Source organism: Zonotrichia leucophrys, chromosome 9, assembly GCF_028769735.1.
Source record: "Zonotrichia leucophrys gambelii isolate GWCS_2022_RI chromosome 9, RI_Zleu_2.0, whole genome shotgun sequence".
Taxonomy (NCBI): Eukaryota; Metazoa; Chordata; class Aves; order Passeriformes; family Passerellidae; genus Zonotrichia; species Zonotrichia leucophrys.
Window position 1 is genome coordinate 8,288,576 of NC_088179.1, and position 16,323 is coordinate 8,304,898.

Sequence of the window (16,323 nt, forward strand, 5' to 3'; positions counted from 1 at the left end):
ACGATTAGCCTGCAGTTAGTCTGACAATTAGCACTCTCCTCAAAATCCCCCACTTCAAGACAGGAGGGAACGAGCTGCCCCCGGCAGCTCTGGAAGAGCAAACTCCACTTTGAAGTCACCCTAAAGTCAAACATTTAGCACCTTTCTAAAAATGCTCAGCATGCTGGGACATCACACTCTCACTTGATGGTGAGGTCATTATTCACTGCTGAGGTCATCAGTTGTTATTATTCCTATTATTGTTGTTTGCATTATTGTTGTTGTTGTTGTTATTTCTTCAGAATAATCATTTGGAAGAAGAATCTGTCCCGGAGCCCCACAGTGATGATGGGTCAGGGAGAAGAAACAAAGCTGTGTTGGATTTGCATGGAATCACCTGCACAACACCTGGCTCTTCTACCCAGGCCTGGACTCTCACTGTTAAGATATGAGGAAAGAGAAGGGGAAAAGACAGACAGGAGAAAATATAGTTGGCACTGTCTGTCTCCCTTGAGCCAGATTCTGGACTCACTAGGGAGTTTTTCTTAATTAAGTACTATTTTCTTGTCAGCTCTGAGAGCCGCAGAAACAACACTGTTCTAGTGACATGAGTTGACTTCTTAGACCTGGTAGTGATCAAATATATCAAGTACTGCACGAAATCTCAGGCTCAATGAGACATCAGTTATTATCAGAAATTTCAGTTATCAAGGAGATAACTGCCTACAGCCACAGCCATCACATCTCACTCCATCAGTGAATCTTTTCCATGAGCACTGAGCAGGGGAACAAACTGTGTTTCTCAGCCCACAGCAGCACTTCACACAGCACTTAAGTGCTCCTCCTACCACTGCACTTTGGGACAGGACATCAGAATAAAACCAAGACAGCCCCTGCAACCAAATTCTAACTCAGTCTGACTCATCCCATGCTCCAGCCGCTAATCCAACAGTCTACTATGTAGAAATGAATGACTCAAACTGATATCTGGTGCCTCCATGTTAATCTTCTCCCTTAATAAAGTGTCTTTATTACTTTAGCAATCTAAAAATAACTGGCTGCATGATACTGACCAGCCCTAATCAAAACATCTGCCAGCCCAGCTAGCTCGAGCTACCCTTTAGATCATGTGCCACCACTTCAAAGCCCCCTGCATCAAGTCAGTAATTGTAACATTGCATCTAAATATTTAAGCTAGGGGCTGGTAGTCGCGTGTCCCATTTACAGTCAGCATCTGTCCTCTAATTCCATTACAGTACAAAGCAAAAATGTTTCCCAAAACTCACAAACAGGAAAAGCATCACACAGCTAGAGAGGCAGCAGCAGCTTGAACTTTCGAGCTGCTGAGCAGGGCTTTTGTGCTAAGGTCCTTTTTCTTCCTACCCCCTCAAACTCCCCACATACACACACTAAAATAGGGGTGGTACCGAAATTGTATTAATGTGAGCCTCAGGCACACAGAAAAAAAGAAAAGAGGAAGGGGAGGGAAAGGGGGAAGGGTTTGGTCCAAGATGAAAGTAAGAAGAAAATAAAGGAGGCAATTTAGTCTGCTGTAGCCTGAATTGCTCTCAGTAGAGCCAAGGGTAGAGGCTTGGGATGAGTAGGGCCCTTTTTGGACGGGTGCGCATGACTGGGGGAGGATCCACGGGACAGGGCCCGGGGGCCAATTCCGCTGGCTGGGAACAGAGGCCCCCTTTGAGGCCAGGAGGGGGGGTCCCGGCCCCAGCCCCCTCACAGCAGCCTGGGGAGCAGCTCTGCCCCATCCCTGCGGGGCTGAAAGCCTCTGGGTGCTGCCAGCAAACAACAGCTATCTTATGGAGGGGGGGTGATCGGATTAGTCAGCAAAGCGTGCTGCACAGAACTGCCCCCAAAGGTACAAGCAAGTCCCTCTTCCGTAGTGGTCCCTCTTCCGTATGCTAAAAATAAGCCCTGATGTGCCACATAAAGGCACAAAAATTTCTGATGTTCTATATTTATGGCTTGTGCCTTTCAGAAAAAAATTATCGCATGTGCAGAAATACAGATATGCTGTTATAGAACTATCAGCCTCCTGATACACACTCTGACAATCAAGTTTTCTTTAAATATATCCCCAGAAGCAGAGCTGAGGGTGACACTGGCAGAAACACCAAAATGCAGCATGTAAAGGGCTGCACATGTGGCATCTGTAAACGGTGTGAGAATCACATGTAAGTGTCCAAGAAGAGAGGATGAAACGGAATCACACCAGGCATGCAAAAGTTTACCTACACCCATATATGTGGTGGGAGAGATCCCAATGATTCACTGTTTCTGTCACACATTTTTTAAAAATATCATGATTCCATTCTCTCTAATCCCATTCTGCTGTAAATACTCACTAAATCTTGAAATAGCTACATTAAAAAGACAACTCTTGTCCTTGTTGTTGGAAAAAATGCCACTCCTTGAGCCACCCAAAGGCCCATGGTGAGGAGGGGATTTCAGGCAGCGCCAGCCTAAGTCCAGCACTAATGTGTGCTCCCGAGCAGAAAAGCCATCGTGAACAGCCTCAGCAGTCACTTTCTGACCTATCCCACAGCCCTCCCTGGCACCCAAGCTCCAGGATACCTCAAGCCTCTAAGAATAGAGCTACAAAAACTCCTCATATTGCACAAAACCCCGCACTTTGTTCCCCTCTGTAACACAGAGCACTCAGCGCTGAGCTGGCACCAAGGGGTTTGCTGCCCAGCACATGGACACCCTTTGGACATTCTGTAAACAGCCCGAGTGTCAGAAGGGCATCTGAGATGCATTGCCAGCAGCACCCTCTGCCACTGCCTTGTAGCCAAGCTGGTGGGTGCTGGCAAATATGATCCTGCAGCATCAAACTCCTCAGGAGTGCTGCCAGTTATTTTAGTAACAGACCAGGATTGTTTTTATAGATGGCGTGAAATCAAAGCTCCTCGGCTGGCAATGGAGTTGAGGCAGAACTTTTTTTGGTCAGATACAGAAAGCAGTGGGCTTCTTTTATGGTGATTCTTTTCTTGTAATGGTGTCACTGGTGTGCTGTGGCTATAGAACCACACTCCATGCAGGGCACGAGGGTGGCAACAAATGTTTTCTGGAGCAGCAGCGCACTCGCACTGCAGCATCCCAGCCACTCCAGTAATGAGATTAAGCAACAGCTTGCTAGTCAGGGAGGGGGAGCAGGCGTTGCTGTGGGGAAGAGCACACTCTCCCTCACACTGCCAAGCCTTCCCAGCCACTGTCACAGAACAGATGGGATTACCAAAGCTGCCGTTTCCACACAACTGTCCGGTCACGTTCACGCAGCAAAAACCTGCATGCCTAGGGCAGGAAAGGACTGCACTACCCCATGTAATCAAGGGGAAAATTGCTACTGATTGAACTCAAAACAAATAAAGTTAGACATTCACATCCACAGAAAGTGAAAGAAAGGGTATGTTGCAGCCTCCTCCTACAATTGTACTGGAAGGCACGAGCGAGCCACTCCTGCAGCAAGGCATCACCAGCCGCAGTGGCTTTCCTGCACAAGTTTTGGGGCTCCCCTGGGCTGGTGGGAGGCAGCCATGCACCCAAACACTGATTTATAATAAATCAGGAGCCTCACTTTAAAGAGCAGACAGTCAAAGAACAGGAAGACTGTTTGAAAGAGAAACAGAAGGATGGGTTGTATCGATAACATTTTTTTCTCTTGCTTTCTCTATTAACCACTCTTTCTTCCATAAAGCAGCGATATTATCAAGGCTCGCTTATCTCGTTTCTAATCTCTGTCAAGAAATTGAAGAAGGCAGCAAAGCTAGACAACTAGGGCACTGAATTTAGCTATTTTTCCCTTGGTGCACATCCCTCTTGAAAAATCCTCTGTTGAAGGAGATGCTGGAGGGAACTCTGGACCCATCATATGGGAGCAACTCGACCAGGCAATCAAACTGTGTCTTCTGCCTTAAAATCTCTAATTTTGTTAGCATCTTCTGCATGTCTGTATTGCACACCTCTTTGCAAACACAAACACACAGAAGATGAGGCTTCCCTGAAAGTTTTAATAACAGTTGAAAACTAAGTTTTAGGAGGGTTTAGTGGTTTGTTCTAACAAAACAAGGACATGTCCTACTGACAAAGAATGGATTTCTGTTGTCCTTGCACAGCCTCAGCATCCCTAGATGCTTAGAAATGCTATAAACATTTTCTCTCTAAAAACAGCTATTTTTTTCCACGTTTGAGAGTCCATAAAACTGCGTGGAGCATCAGCTATTAGGGGCTCATTGAATAATTCATCCCTCATTGCAAGCCCATAATGTCTTTTCTCAGCCTTTTGTGGGGCTGTTTTCTCTTCTTTTCTCCTTGAATTATAAAAAGGTTGCCTTCTTTTGTTCACATCAAGCTGCTGCTAGCTGAAGCTTTGTCTGTGCAAAGCCAAAGTGTGAGTTTCAATGGACTCCCCCCTCTTTGTTTTCCAAGTTCATCTCCAAGTGTAGATTGTGTATAGAAGGCCTTCTTTGTAAAAGCTGGAAAAGTTGTACAAATGTTTGACCAGCTCATTTGGTACTTTTGTCTCGCCTTCCCCAGCGCCTGTGCATGTGCTGGGCAGCGAGTTCCCCGCAGAGGCGGCCGGGCCGGGCCCTGGCCTGGAGCTGCATCCCGGCCGGCCGGGAGCCAGGCTGCAGCAGCTGTGCCCCGCAGCAGCCCCTCACCTCCGCCTCGGGCAGGGCGCACCCTCCTCGCAGGCCCGGCCAAACACCGGCACATGCTCTCCCCAGCAGTTTTAAGAGCAGAAAAAACAAAACGTGTCTCCCTGCCCTGTTCACACTGCAGAGACTTGAGGCTCCGCAGGCTTTTGCTGCAACTGCCCGTTCTGTGCAGCTGCAGCCTTTTGCTGGGATTGGGAGAGGAGCCCCTGCACAGCCGTGGTGAGGGGCTCTGTGGCTGTGGTGAGGGGCTCTGTGGTGGCCCCAACCCTCCCTGGTTACTGGAAGCCAAACCAGCAGTGCCTCCCATCTTTGTTCCAGCCCCTGCGCCTTTCCCACACGCTGCAGGGTCGCTCTGCTGGGGAGTGGGACACGATGGGACGTGGCAGCCAGGCTGGCAGGGCTCACTCGCCCTGCACTTCCCGCTGGGCTGGCCCCAGGACAGCCTCTGGGAGATGGGGAGTGACAGCCACCAGCTCCGGGCACCGGGGAATGGGAGTGATAGCCACTGGCACTGGCCATCGCAGGGCTCCACGGATGGCAGGGGCAAACGGGACTTTACCTCTTTCGCTGAGGATGCCGTCAATGCTGTGCTTGGCCTTCTTGTCACCTTCCTCCACCTCTTTTCTTTCCAGCTCAGCCTCCTCTTCCTCGCCTTTGCCAAACTTGCTCCGCAGGATGCGGCTGATGGAGCTCACTTCAGGGGGGAGTGCAGAGCTGTGACCGGCTCGTCCCCAGCAGCCCCCGCGGCTCTCGGGCCAGCCCGGGAAGCCGAGTTCCCCCTCAGAGCCCTGTGTCCCTCGGCCACTGCCAGTCGGGACTTAGGGCAGGCAGCCTGTCACTCCCGTCCCCGCGGGGGTTTCACCGTCCCGCACCGAGCTCCAGCGCGGGCACAGCGGATCCCGGAAATATTTCTTTCTCGAGCCCGCATGGCGGGTGATAAAGACCCCCGGATCCCTCACAAACACTGCTCCGGCTCCGTGTGCCCCCTGCCCCATCCCGCAAACACCCCGCCGGCACAGGGAGCTGCTGCCCATCTCCTTCTCCCCAGCTCCGCGTCTCCGGCCGGCTCCGAGCCCTCCTGCGGCAGCAGCCCGGAGGGCACGGCGGGGAAGCGCCCGGAGGAGGAGGGGAGGGGGAAGCAGTTGCGATTTAATTGAAAACACCCCGCCGAGAGCAGGAATCCTCCCGGGAGGGAGGTACCGCGTGCTAACGGCGGCCGCTCCGCGGGCACCGCTCCGGGCTGCCCGGGGCTCCGATCCCGAGGGCACGGGGCTCGCCCGGACATCGCGCTGCCCTCCCCGGGCCGCCCCCGACCCTCCCGGACACCCCGAACCGCTCCGTACCTGACGGCACCGAGTTGCGGTCACACACGCCGTCCTTCAGCAACTTGTCCCGGATCTCCCAGCTGAACATGCCCGCGTTTTCCCGCTTGTATTCCTCTATTTTCTTCTCAACGTCCGGCGTCGTCACCTGCTTCAGTAAAGACAAGGCGAGCGGGCACAGTCTGTGGGGCCGGGGAGCGGGGGCTGCCGCCGCCACAGCCCCGGGGCGCTTGGAGCCACCCGCGCCGTCGTCAGCGAGAGCCGACACCGGCCCCGCTCGGAAACGCCGACACAAAACACCAGAAAGCGGGCAGGGTAAAGAAAGAGGGACACAGAAGGTAATAACGGGCCGAATAAAACGAACACACCCCGCGGTAAACGAAACGTCCCAGAAAATCCTCCGGGGTTACCGGGAAGGTGGGACAGAGCCTTCGGCATGGAAAGCCCCGAATTAGGCAGTACCGGCTGCTGTGCGGCCGAAAAAATACCGGGCTGAGACCAGCGGAGGACTCCGGGCAACGAAGCTCCAGGTCAGTAAAGTTTCGGCTGAACAAAGTCTGCAGTTCCGAACAAAAACCAGCGTAATAAAACCGCGGAAAAGTTCGAGTACCGGCATTTTTCTTCGGTAGCCTCGTGTTTTAAAAGAAATCTAAAAACCAAACAAAAAGAACGATCTCCCGGCTGGCAATAGCCTTACGTTTGAGTAGCACGCTTATAAAAAATTACCTCTACTCCTAACACGGAAAGGAAAACTTCGGGCATCGCTTCGCTACTTTAGAAGAATCAAAGAGGGAGGGGGGGGGAGACTCTAGCAACAACTTCCAATAAAAACTCAAGCTTTCACTTTGCTTTAATGGGAAAGAAAAGCTAGAGAATGAGAAGCCTAATCTTGGGGGTAAATTTCGTCTCCGTTATTGCTAGCGCAAGCTTTTCGGAGGCGTAGCTATAAATACACGCAGCTCTAGAGCAGAGAGAAAAAGTAAACAGAGCAGAAGGAGCAGTAAAGAGACGGACAGAAATACAGCTCGTTTTGTTGCGCTTTCAACGAAAGCGGGGAGGGCCCGGTCCAGCCGTGCTGGGTCAGCTCCAGCACCGACCGACCGCGTCCCGGTCCGTCCCGCAGCCCCGAGCCTGCCCGCGCTCCTGCGGGGAAAACGAGCTTGGGGCACGCGGGGCTCCGGGAAGCCAAGCGCTAAAAAAAACCCGCCCTTTTAGCCCTATTTTCGTTTGAGTTTTTTTTAATAGAATTTTCTTAATTAAAAGAATATTATTTCCAAGAAGTCCAACAATATTTTCTAAAACCTCGGGAAGTTTGAGAGCAACAGGCGGGGACACGGCGGGGTTGTTATGCCCCATGTGTGTCTGCGCCCACCCCCGGCCTCGCACTGTCCCCCCGGCCCTCCCGGGGGCCGCCGTCCCCGCTGTAAACCCCGGTGCCGACCAGCCTGGGCCGTGTCCCGATGGGAACTCGCTCCCCACCACCGCGCCCGGGGTTTGCCCGGCTCCGGGCGGGCGGGAGAGGCTCACCTTGGGCTTGCTGCCGCCGATGGCCCCCGGCCGGATGGAGCCCGTCTCCTGGTACCTGCAGAGAATTTTGGAGACGCAGCCGTGGGACACTCGCAGCTGGCGGGAGATGACACAGGGCCTTATGCCATGGTGGGCCATCTCCACTATCTTGTGCCGGATATGGTTGGGTAAAGGCCTGCCATTGATAAACACTCCTCCGAGCTGATTGACTCTGCCCTGGCCTAGAGGGGTAGAGACTAGAAAAGGAGGGAAGGGAGGCAGGGGGGTAAATGGCGTTAACGTCTCCTTCGGATCCTGCTGCGTCTTTTTTTGTTTTTGTTGTTGTTACTATTTTTTTGTCGTTGCTTTTCTATGAAGCAACTCACCCCCGCCCGCCCCGCCGCGCACCCGCGGCCCGCAGGTCCCGGCGGGCAGCGCAGGGAGACGGCCGCGGCTTCACCTGTTGCACTCAGCCGGAGCCGGCTCTCAGAGCCCGCCCGACCCCGGCGGAGAACGGGGAAGCGCTGCGGGAAGGCCGCAGTGCCCCGGGAGCGGCGGTGGGAGCCGCGGCCGCCGCCCGCCCTCCGTCGGGCACGGGCCTGGCAGTGCCGGCCCTGGGGCCCTCACGCCGCCGCTGCCTTCAGAGCGGCACTCGCAGCGGCGGCCCGACCCACGGCTCTCAACTTCCTTTCGATTCGCATCGCTTTTACCCGAATTTATTTTTTTCCTAACTTTTCCCCGAACTTTGGGCTCCCCAAATCACTGCACCAAGAGAACCGGGGCAGTGCTGCCGAACTCCCGCTCGCGGGCCAGGCCGCTCGGGGGTGCGAGGCCGGAGCCGCAGCGGTCCGAGCCGTGCCCGTCCTGGGGCAAGCTCTGCTCTGACAGCCCAGGGGGAAGCCGGGCAGCTGTCCTGGAGGACCCCGTGCGCCGGTTCTGGCGGGCCGGAGGGGCCGCTTTGTTCCGGCGTCCCGGCACGGAACGATTATCCCTTTCCCGACCGGGAGCGGCACAGGCGCGGCCTTACCTTCCAGCGGGAACCCGCTGCGGGGATAGTTCTGCCCGGCCCCGGGGCGCATCATCCTGGGGACAGCTCCGGCCAGAGTTGTCATCGCAGCGGCAGCGGCCGGCAGGGTTATATCCAGGTGAGGGCTGATCTAGGGAAGACCCGCGCTGTCAGCGGGCCCCGCCGAATCAGGAGCGGTCCCGGAGGGGGTGGGGGATGCCGCCGAGGGGCGGGGAGGAGGCAGCTCCGCCGCTGCCCCTTTGTCAGTGACCCGCGCTGCCCCGCACCGGGAGGGCAGGGGCCGGGCCGGAGCCCCGCCGGGCTGGGCGCGGGGAGGGCGGGCGGGCGCGGGGCAGGGGGCGGCGGCAGTGTCCCCGGTGCGGCGGGGAGCGGCGGCCGCGGGGCCGGGAGCATTTATCGGCTCCGTGCCCGGCGCGGCTCGGCGGCGGCGCCGCCGCGATTGGCCACCGCCGTCCGGCCCGGCCGCGCCGCCCCCGCTGATTGGGCGAGCGGCGGCTCTCGCCCATCGGCCCGGCCGGCGCGACGGCGGCGCGGCCCGAACGGCACCGGCACCGCGCGTCTCGGCTCGGCTCGGCTCGGCTCGGCTCGACACGGCACGGCCCCGCGCTGACCCCGCGGGCACAGCCGCGCTGGACCCTTTCCTCGCAAGCGGAGGGCGGCCGGCGATGGGGATCTACTCGGTTCCCCGACGGCCGCCCCAGCCCCGGGAGAGAAACACCGACCGGGCCGGCCTGGACATCGCACCCCTCAGGACCTTGTGTCACTGCGGGACTCCGCGGGACAGCACCCGCCTGACTGCCACGAAGCGTTTCGTCTCCTGGCTCCGCTCCCCCGAGCATCAGCGGCGGGGTGGGGGCAACAACATTTTTAATTTTAAAGAAAAAAAATACTTCTTGTTTTATTCTTTCCTTTTACTTATTTACTTTGACTCGAAATCTCTCTCCGTCCAGAAGAAACATCTCTGGAACAAATGGTGCTCACTGTTTGGAGAGGAAGAGCTGCCAGTGAGATCTTCGTGGGGATGTCTGCCTTTAAAAACTGATGGGACAAGAATATCCCTGCGTTTCACGCGTGTGCGTGAGCGTTTATATGTGCATGGGTGCGAGGCGGTGCATGTTAAAGTCTTACTAACAAGCGTTTGTTCCCAGGAATTTATTGTAGTATTCAAACTAAACTGCTGGAAAAATAAAAGAGGTAAAGTCTGCCTCGGAGCTGGAGTGCCCACAGCAGGATATGACGCCAGGAGTGTTGTAAAGACTGTCTGTCCTTAGAGAAGGTACCATTGTGCACGGCCTTTTATTTATAACTTGGTAAGTGCCAGCAAACTCGCCTCCTTTACACTCCGAAGTGCCAGCCCGGCTTTCCACAGGGGTCTTTATTTGCAATCGTCTATTCAGGAACTGTCACTCCCGAGCTTCAAGTTATTCAAGACCTTAATCAATCAAAAGGATGAGAATCGCTCAGGTTTCCTCCTTTGAAATGAAGGGGAAAAATGTTTTCTGGGCTCCCAGTCCGCTTTCCCTTTACGAGCCGGACGATGGTTGCGGGGCCGGAGCCGGCCCCAGGGTGGGCGGGGGTTCGCGTTATTTAGGCAGAAATCCGGAGCCCTAATAATAAACGAACCGGCCGTCAAGGGACCGGCAGCAGCACGGCGCGGCCCCCGGGGAAACTCGGGGTTTGCGTCGGGCTCCGCTCCGCAGCGCGGAACGAGGGCTCCGCAGAAGAAGCGGCACCCACAGCACGGGTGGGTGCCTCTGGCCCGTGGTCCCGCTCTCCCCCAAGCCCCAAGCGCCGGCCACCAAACCGAGTGGTTTCCATTGCTTTCAAACGCACACAAACACTCCCAAACACCGGCTGCCGCCCGGGAACGCTCCCGCACCCCGAGGAAGAGGACGGCAGGAAAAGTTCACGCTCAGGGAAAGTCAGAGTGTGTTTCACAAAGCGGTTGTGTCCTACAAACCCCGCCGTGCCGGGAGCTCTGGGAAACCCGTTAGGGAGCCCTGTGGGAGCCCAGTGCGGTGAGAGCGGGGCCGAGCCGGGCGGCGGAGCGCCCGCACAGCCGGGGAGCGGCCGGGCCCCTGGCGCGGCAGGAGCCGGGCGGGCCGAGCCCTCGTTCCACGGACCACGCCGCGCCACTCGCCACGCGCCTTTAGCTGGAGGGAGGAAGTCGGTAGAAGTATTGTTTTAAAAAGGAGATTAAACTCCTGAGGGTTTAATTCTCGCTCGGGAACCCCCGGCGTGGAGTAGGGCCGCACGAACGGCACCCGGCCATAACAGCATCCCCGCACCACCTCACTGCCCACCGGCACCGCTGCGGCCCCGAGGGCGGGAGCAGAAACCCTTCCTAGCCATCGTGATGCTGTGGGCAGTAATCCTCGTCCACGCGAGGAGAGATGCGGACTGGGACTGTCCCGACCCCTCACCCTCGGAGGAGGAGGAGCGGAGCCCCTCATCCCGGCAGGAGAGCCAGCCCGGGCAGTGTTTTCCAGCTGCTTCTCCCTCCTTTAACGCCGCGCCTCCGTGTGCGTGCCGCGTGTTTTTGCGTGGAGCCGCTGTCGCGCCCGGGGCCGCTCCAGGCCCATCCCGCTCCTGCCCTGCCACAAACCCTCTCGGCAGCTCCGGAGCCGCTCCCCGCGACCGTTCGCGGCTGGAGCAGGGCCTGGACGCCTCCCCCGACAGGGCAGGCGGCTCCCGCAGCTCCGGTTCCCGTTCCGCGCCCGGCCCCGTGGGGCTGCCGTGGCCCCCGCAAACCAGCGCGACCCCGCAGCCCCAAAGCCGAGCCGCGCTTCCCCAGGACAGGATCCCGGCGCGGGCTCGCCTGGAGGGCAGGAAAAGCCGTGTGAAACCCACCTAGTCTCGCCCTCGCTGTCCTGCGCTATCAGACACCAGTGCCCCGCGATGAAACAGCCTCATCTTCCCGCACGGGAACTGTGAAAAATTCGAGGCAAAAAGATTAGGCACGAATGCCTGGCCCCGCTCCTCCCTCCCCTCCTCGCCCCCACCCCCATATTACAGTCCTTTAGGCCAGCAGAGATGATTTCACGGTTTTCCAGTGGAAATAGCTAAAAACGCTCCTGCTAATTACAGAGCTCTTCCAGGCCAGGTGCACTTTTAATTGGATTAGTAAGTGCTCTATATTAAACCTGCAGCACATCAAATGGACAGTGAAAATTAGAGCTATTAAGAACACAGGCAATCATTTCTGAACGATAAACAGTGTTGGTCTCCCCTCTATTAGAAATAAATCAATTACACTGTTTCCGGTTTTGCGTGCACAAATTCATTTCTCATACGGGTTTCGAAGTGAAGTCCCCGGCAATTTCCAAGGGAGGTGGAGAAGAGGCTGCACAGTTTTTTACATAAAAAATGGGAAAGGAAAGGAAAGGAAAGGAAAGGAAAGGAAAGGAAAGGAAAGGAAAGGAAAGGAAAGGAAAGGAAAGGAAAGGAAAGGAAAGGAAAGGAAAGGAAAGGAAAGGAAAGGAAAGGAAAGGAAAGGAAAGGAAAGGAAAGGAAAGGAAAGGAAAGGAAAGGAAAGGAAAGGGAGAAGGGGAGAGAAAGCTGAGGAGGGAGTAGGAGAGAGAGAAAAATAGAGATAAGGAAAGAAACAAAGAAAACTGAAAAACACCAACACAAAAAACTCTCAGAAAGAACGAAGGAAGTCAAGACTGATGTAACTATTTAATATAGACGCCTGTAACTGCTGTTTCGTACTCCACACTCTCCTCGCCATAAACACCTAAAAAAAACCCTCTGGGCTTGGGTCTCCGGCCGAGGACACCCTCGGAGCTGCTCGTTTCAGCTTCCCTCTGCATCACGTCTTTCCCTTCACAGAAGTTTCCCTCTTTCCCCCTCCCTCGGAGCGAGCGGGTGTGTGTGTGTTTGGGGGACCCTCTGCCTTCCGCTCACGGCTTCCCGAACGCTGCAGAGCCGGGAGCCGCTGCCCGCCGGAGAGGAGCGTGTGCCCGGCGGGATGGGCAGCGGGGCTTGCGGGGCTGCGCCTTCCAGGGACCGCTGTCCAGCCCCGGCCTGTGCTCCGCGTTAGGGGAACCCTGGAACGCCTGGCTTGCGGTGGGGACACGCGAGCGCTGCCCCGGACCAGAGGCGCGTTAAACCAAACCGCTATGGACGTGCTCGGACCAGAGTGACCCCCGTAGGACGGCGAGTTGTAAAATGCCACGGAAGAGAAACTTCAATACCGTTCAAGAAACTCGGCATCAGTGCAATATGAACGGTTATTGAACCGCCTGCTTCGAGAGGGGACACGATGGGCAGTGTCGGGGGTGGTGGGACGGAGAAGCGGAGCAGGTAGGAAGGCAGCAGGTGGTGGCATCCCGCGGCACCCCGCCGCGACAGCCACGGCCACAGCGACAGGCAGCGCCGCACAGCCCAGTGCCAACCTCAGAAACCTGCTCCGCCACGGAGCCCTCCGAGGGAAGCCGCTCTGTGCCCTGTTATGGCACATCACCCCTCCCGTTTATAGACCCAGAGGTGTCCGGGGACATCACTCATCGAGCCGGGGCTGTGAGGGAGGGAGCCCCGCGCCGTGCTCTGGGGCAGCCACCCGGGAAGCGATGGGATCGGCGGGACGGGGACGCTTCCCCGGCTGTAAGGCTGGAGGGAAGCAGCCGTAGTTTAGGAGGGGAAAGCACCCGCTAGGACATTTTCCCCGGCCCCCAGAGCCCCGCGCTGCGAGGGCAGCGGGGCCCCCAGAGCCCCGGAGAAGCCCGGACCGGGGGCGATGCCCTGGGAAAGTCTGAGATGGGAGCGAGCAGGAGGGGCCGGCTCCTGGGCCGGCACCGGGGCCCAAACCTTAGCAATAAATAGAGACAAGTAGCCTAAAGATTAATTATTTTTACTGAGGGTTTTGTTTGAGGTTTTTCTTGTTTTATTATTATTTTTTTAAATTTTGTGTTTTCGTTTATTTTAGTGTTTTTTGTTTTTGTGGTTTTTTTTTTTTTTGGTGGCAGAAACATAACACTATTTGGCAAAAAAAAAAAAAATTACCAGCAAAGGGCCGGGGAGATTAACATTTGGAAACTTATGAAATGTAATCTGCATATCCAATTGATTCCCAGCATATCAGTTGAAAGGATAAAGATGCGTATCTCCATGATGGATATTGCATTAATAGGCACATAAATAAAGGTTGAAAAGTCATCACTGAAAGCTTTGAACCTTTTTCCATCGCTTTTATGTCCCATCCGCACGTTTCAGATCCATCTTTTTTTTTTTTTTTTTTTTTTTTTGAGTTGTTACGTTTTCATTAATTTACAGCCACAGTGCGCCGGGCAGTCGGAGAAGGGGCAGCTCAGTACGAGAGGAGGGTCTGTAGAAGGCCAGGAATAGGGGACAGAACGCCCTGTCCCTGTCACTCCTTGGGAAGAGTTTCCTCCGACGGTTACATCCTCGGGCATCGCCTGGGCGAGCACCACGGACGGAGAGAATTCTGCAGGGGAACGGCAAAATATTTCCGTGGTGGGAAGATCCGAGGCAGAGCTCATCCCAGGGGCCCCGAAGGAAGCCGTGAGAAGGAGCAAACACCCAGGGGATGAGAGGTGGCCCCGGCAAGGGCCGGAATCCATTCCCGGCCAGCGGCGAGGCTGCCCGTGGGCGAAGGCCGCCCTCTGTCTCCCTGTAAACTGTAATAAATACAACATGTATTTCACCAACTCCTCACCTTTCTGATTACTACCAGACCCTGCAGTAAGCGATAGCACAGCTGCCTCTCCGCGCTGCCACGTGCCCTCCGAGCCAGGACAGGGACACGTCTGCGCTCCTGGCAGCGGCTGCGGGCCCGGACCGCAGAGCCCGGGGCTCCTTCAGCGGGCTGGGAAGGACCGTCCTTCCCTGCCAGCACACGGGAGGAAAGGCGGTGTAACTCATTTATTTATGGCGTTAAGGGTTACCATCGGGCTCGGGTGCGTGTCGGAGAGCGGCGGCAGCGCTGTGTCCCCCCGGGCGGGCAGGGCCGGGTCCCGCACACGGGCGCGTCTGCCGTCCGCACTTAACGGCCCCATTTCCAATCCTCGTTAATTACCTGTAAAAACACCAGAGATTATTGATTCCAGCAGTGTCACCATGGATTTCCTCCGGGAGTTTCACTGCAGCAGAGACCATGAGGCTGCAGGGACGCGAAGCTCGGACCACCAGATATTTGCCTGCGAACCCCAGCACAGCGGCTGGAGAAACGAGGGACACCCGCGGCCCTGCTCGACCCACTCCGGGTCTGCCAACAGACAGGCACCGGCAGGCACCCAGCACGCCATCACAAAGGTCCCAAATGTCTCCCGGGACTTTCTTACTTCCCTCCCTGTTTCCTCGCCCTCCGTCCAATACGATTGAGCCAGGAATTAACGATATTAAGGGAGAAGCGACCCTTCTAGCAGAGACATTGAATTCATTAATCGGTATTTCGCCCACAGCTATATGATTTCACCGCTTATTCTTTTAAAGACGAACTGAATTAAAATTTGGGAAAGGATAAGGAGAAAGAGAGTGAAAAAGAGAGAAAATGAGAAAGAGCAAAAGAAAGTAGGAAATAATGAAAGAAGAAAGAAGGAAAGAAGAAGGAAGGAAAGGAGAAAAGAGACAGAAAGGAGAGGAAAGGACCGGAGAAGGGTGTTGCCGGTGCGGGGCTGCGGCCGTGCCCTCCGCCGCAGGAGCGGGCGAATCCCGGAGCTGGGGCAGAGGGAAGGGGGCGGCCGGCTCCAGCCCCGGCTCCAGCCCCGGTTCCATCTCCCGTGTCCATGCCCTGGCTCCATCTCCCGGCTCCAGCCCCAGCTCCATCCCCCGGCTCCATCCCCTGGCTCCAGCCCCGGTTCCATCCCCCGGCTCCATCCCCCGGCTCCAGCCCCGGTTCCATCTCCCGTGTCCATGCCCTGGCTCTCTCCTCCGGTTCCAGCCCCGGCTCCATCTCCCGGCTCCATGCCCCGGCTCCATGCCCCGTGTCCATGCCCTGGCTCTCTCCTCCGGTTCCAGCCCCGGCTCCATGCCCCGGCTCCATCCCCCGCTCCCGCAGCGGGCACTGCCCATCCCCGAGCGGGGCCGGGACCCGGCTGATGCCGCTGTTTTGCCTTTTCCTTCTCCGCCACCCATCCCTGGAATACAGGGATCCCGCTTCCCAGCTCCCTTCAGTGCCAAGCGCTCAGTTCCAGCGCCCCAGCATCAGCGGGCTGAGCAGAGCACAGCGGGGCAGACACAGCGAGAGCTGCGGGGCTTCGGGGCACCCTCGGGGGCACCCCCCCGTCACAGCTCCCGAAGCCTCGGGCCACAATTAAACAACTGCCCACGAAAAATAAAGAACTTAGGGTGTTCGTTTGTTGGTGTTTTTTTTTTTTTTTTTTTTTTTTCTGTTTGGTTTTGGTTTTGGTTTTTTTTTTTTTTTCTTTCCGGGGGCAACACACCTAATTAATATCCGGACTAATTTATTAGTAATCATCACCAAAGACAGACTTTTCCCTCCCCTTCAGAAAGAAAGCAGAAGGAAGTTCCAAACTAGAATGTCACCTATTTTCCGAGCAATGTTGACACTTATATAATGCAGAGAGATCAAAATTTATTGTCACATAGAAAAGTTTGCCACCTAAATAGAAGAAAGTGTGTTTTCTATTTTATGGTGTCATTTAATTTACTTCAGAGTTTTCAAAAGTTTCAGATTTATTTTTTTTTCACATAGGAATACTTTCTTTCTCCTAATATTAACTGTCCAGCTAACAAGTCCTTATTTTCCACATGGAAACCAAGCTGGCATTATTGTTCACTATCACTTTTTCTAAGTCATAAAAAGTTCCATTCTTCCCATTTTAAGGGAAAGCAA

The 16,323-nt window shown here is 55.7% G+C and overlaps 1 protein-coding gene across 6 annotated transcripts in view; it reads right to left on the bottom strand.

Annotated features, from left to right (window-relative positions):
* The window catches only part of PAX3 (paired box 3), a 77,143-nt gene extending 65,726 nt beyond the window's left edge, over window positions 1-11,417 (bottom strand). For 2 of the 6 annotated variants that reach the window (XM_064721211.1, XM_064721209.1), the window contains exons 1-4: window positions 8,508-8,829; window positions 7,502-7,737; window positions 5,996-6,122; window positions 5,212-5,346 (exon numbers count right to left, since the gene is read on the bottom strand). In XM_064721211.1, coding sequence (XP_064577281.1) covers window positions 5,212-5,346; window positions 5,996-6,122; window positions 7,502-7,737; window positions 8,508-8,592 — 583 coding nt within the window. In that variant the 5' untranslated portion in view covers window positions 8,593-8,829. Of the gene's footprint in view, window positions 1-3,742; window positions 4,470-5,211; window positions 5,347-5,995; window positions 6,126-7,501; window positions 7,738-8,507; window positions 8,839-11,357 lie in introns of those variants that run through there. The other 4 variants (XM_064721207.1, XM_064721213.1, XM_064721210.1 and 1 more) reach the window with 4 other exon arrangements.
* Between the last annotated feature and the right edge of the window lie 4,906 nt (window positions 11,418-16,323).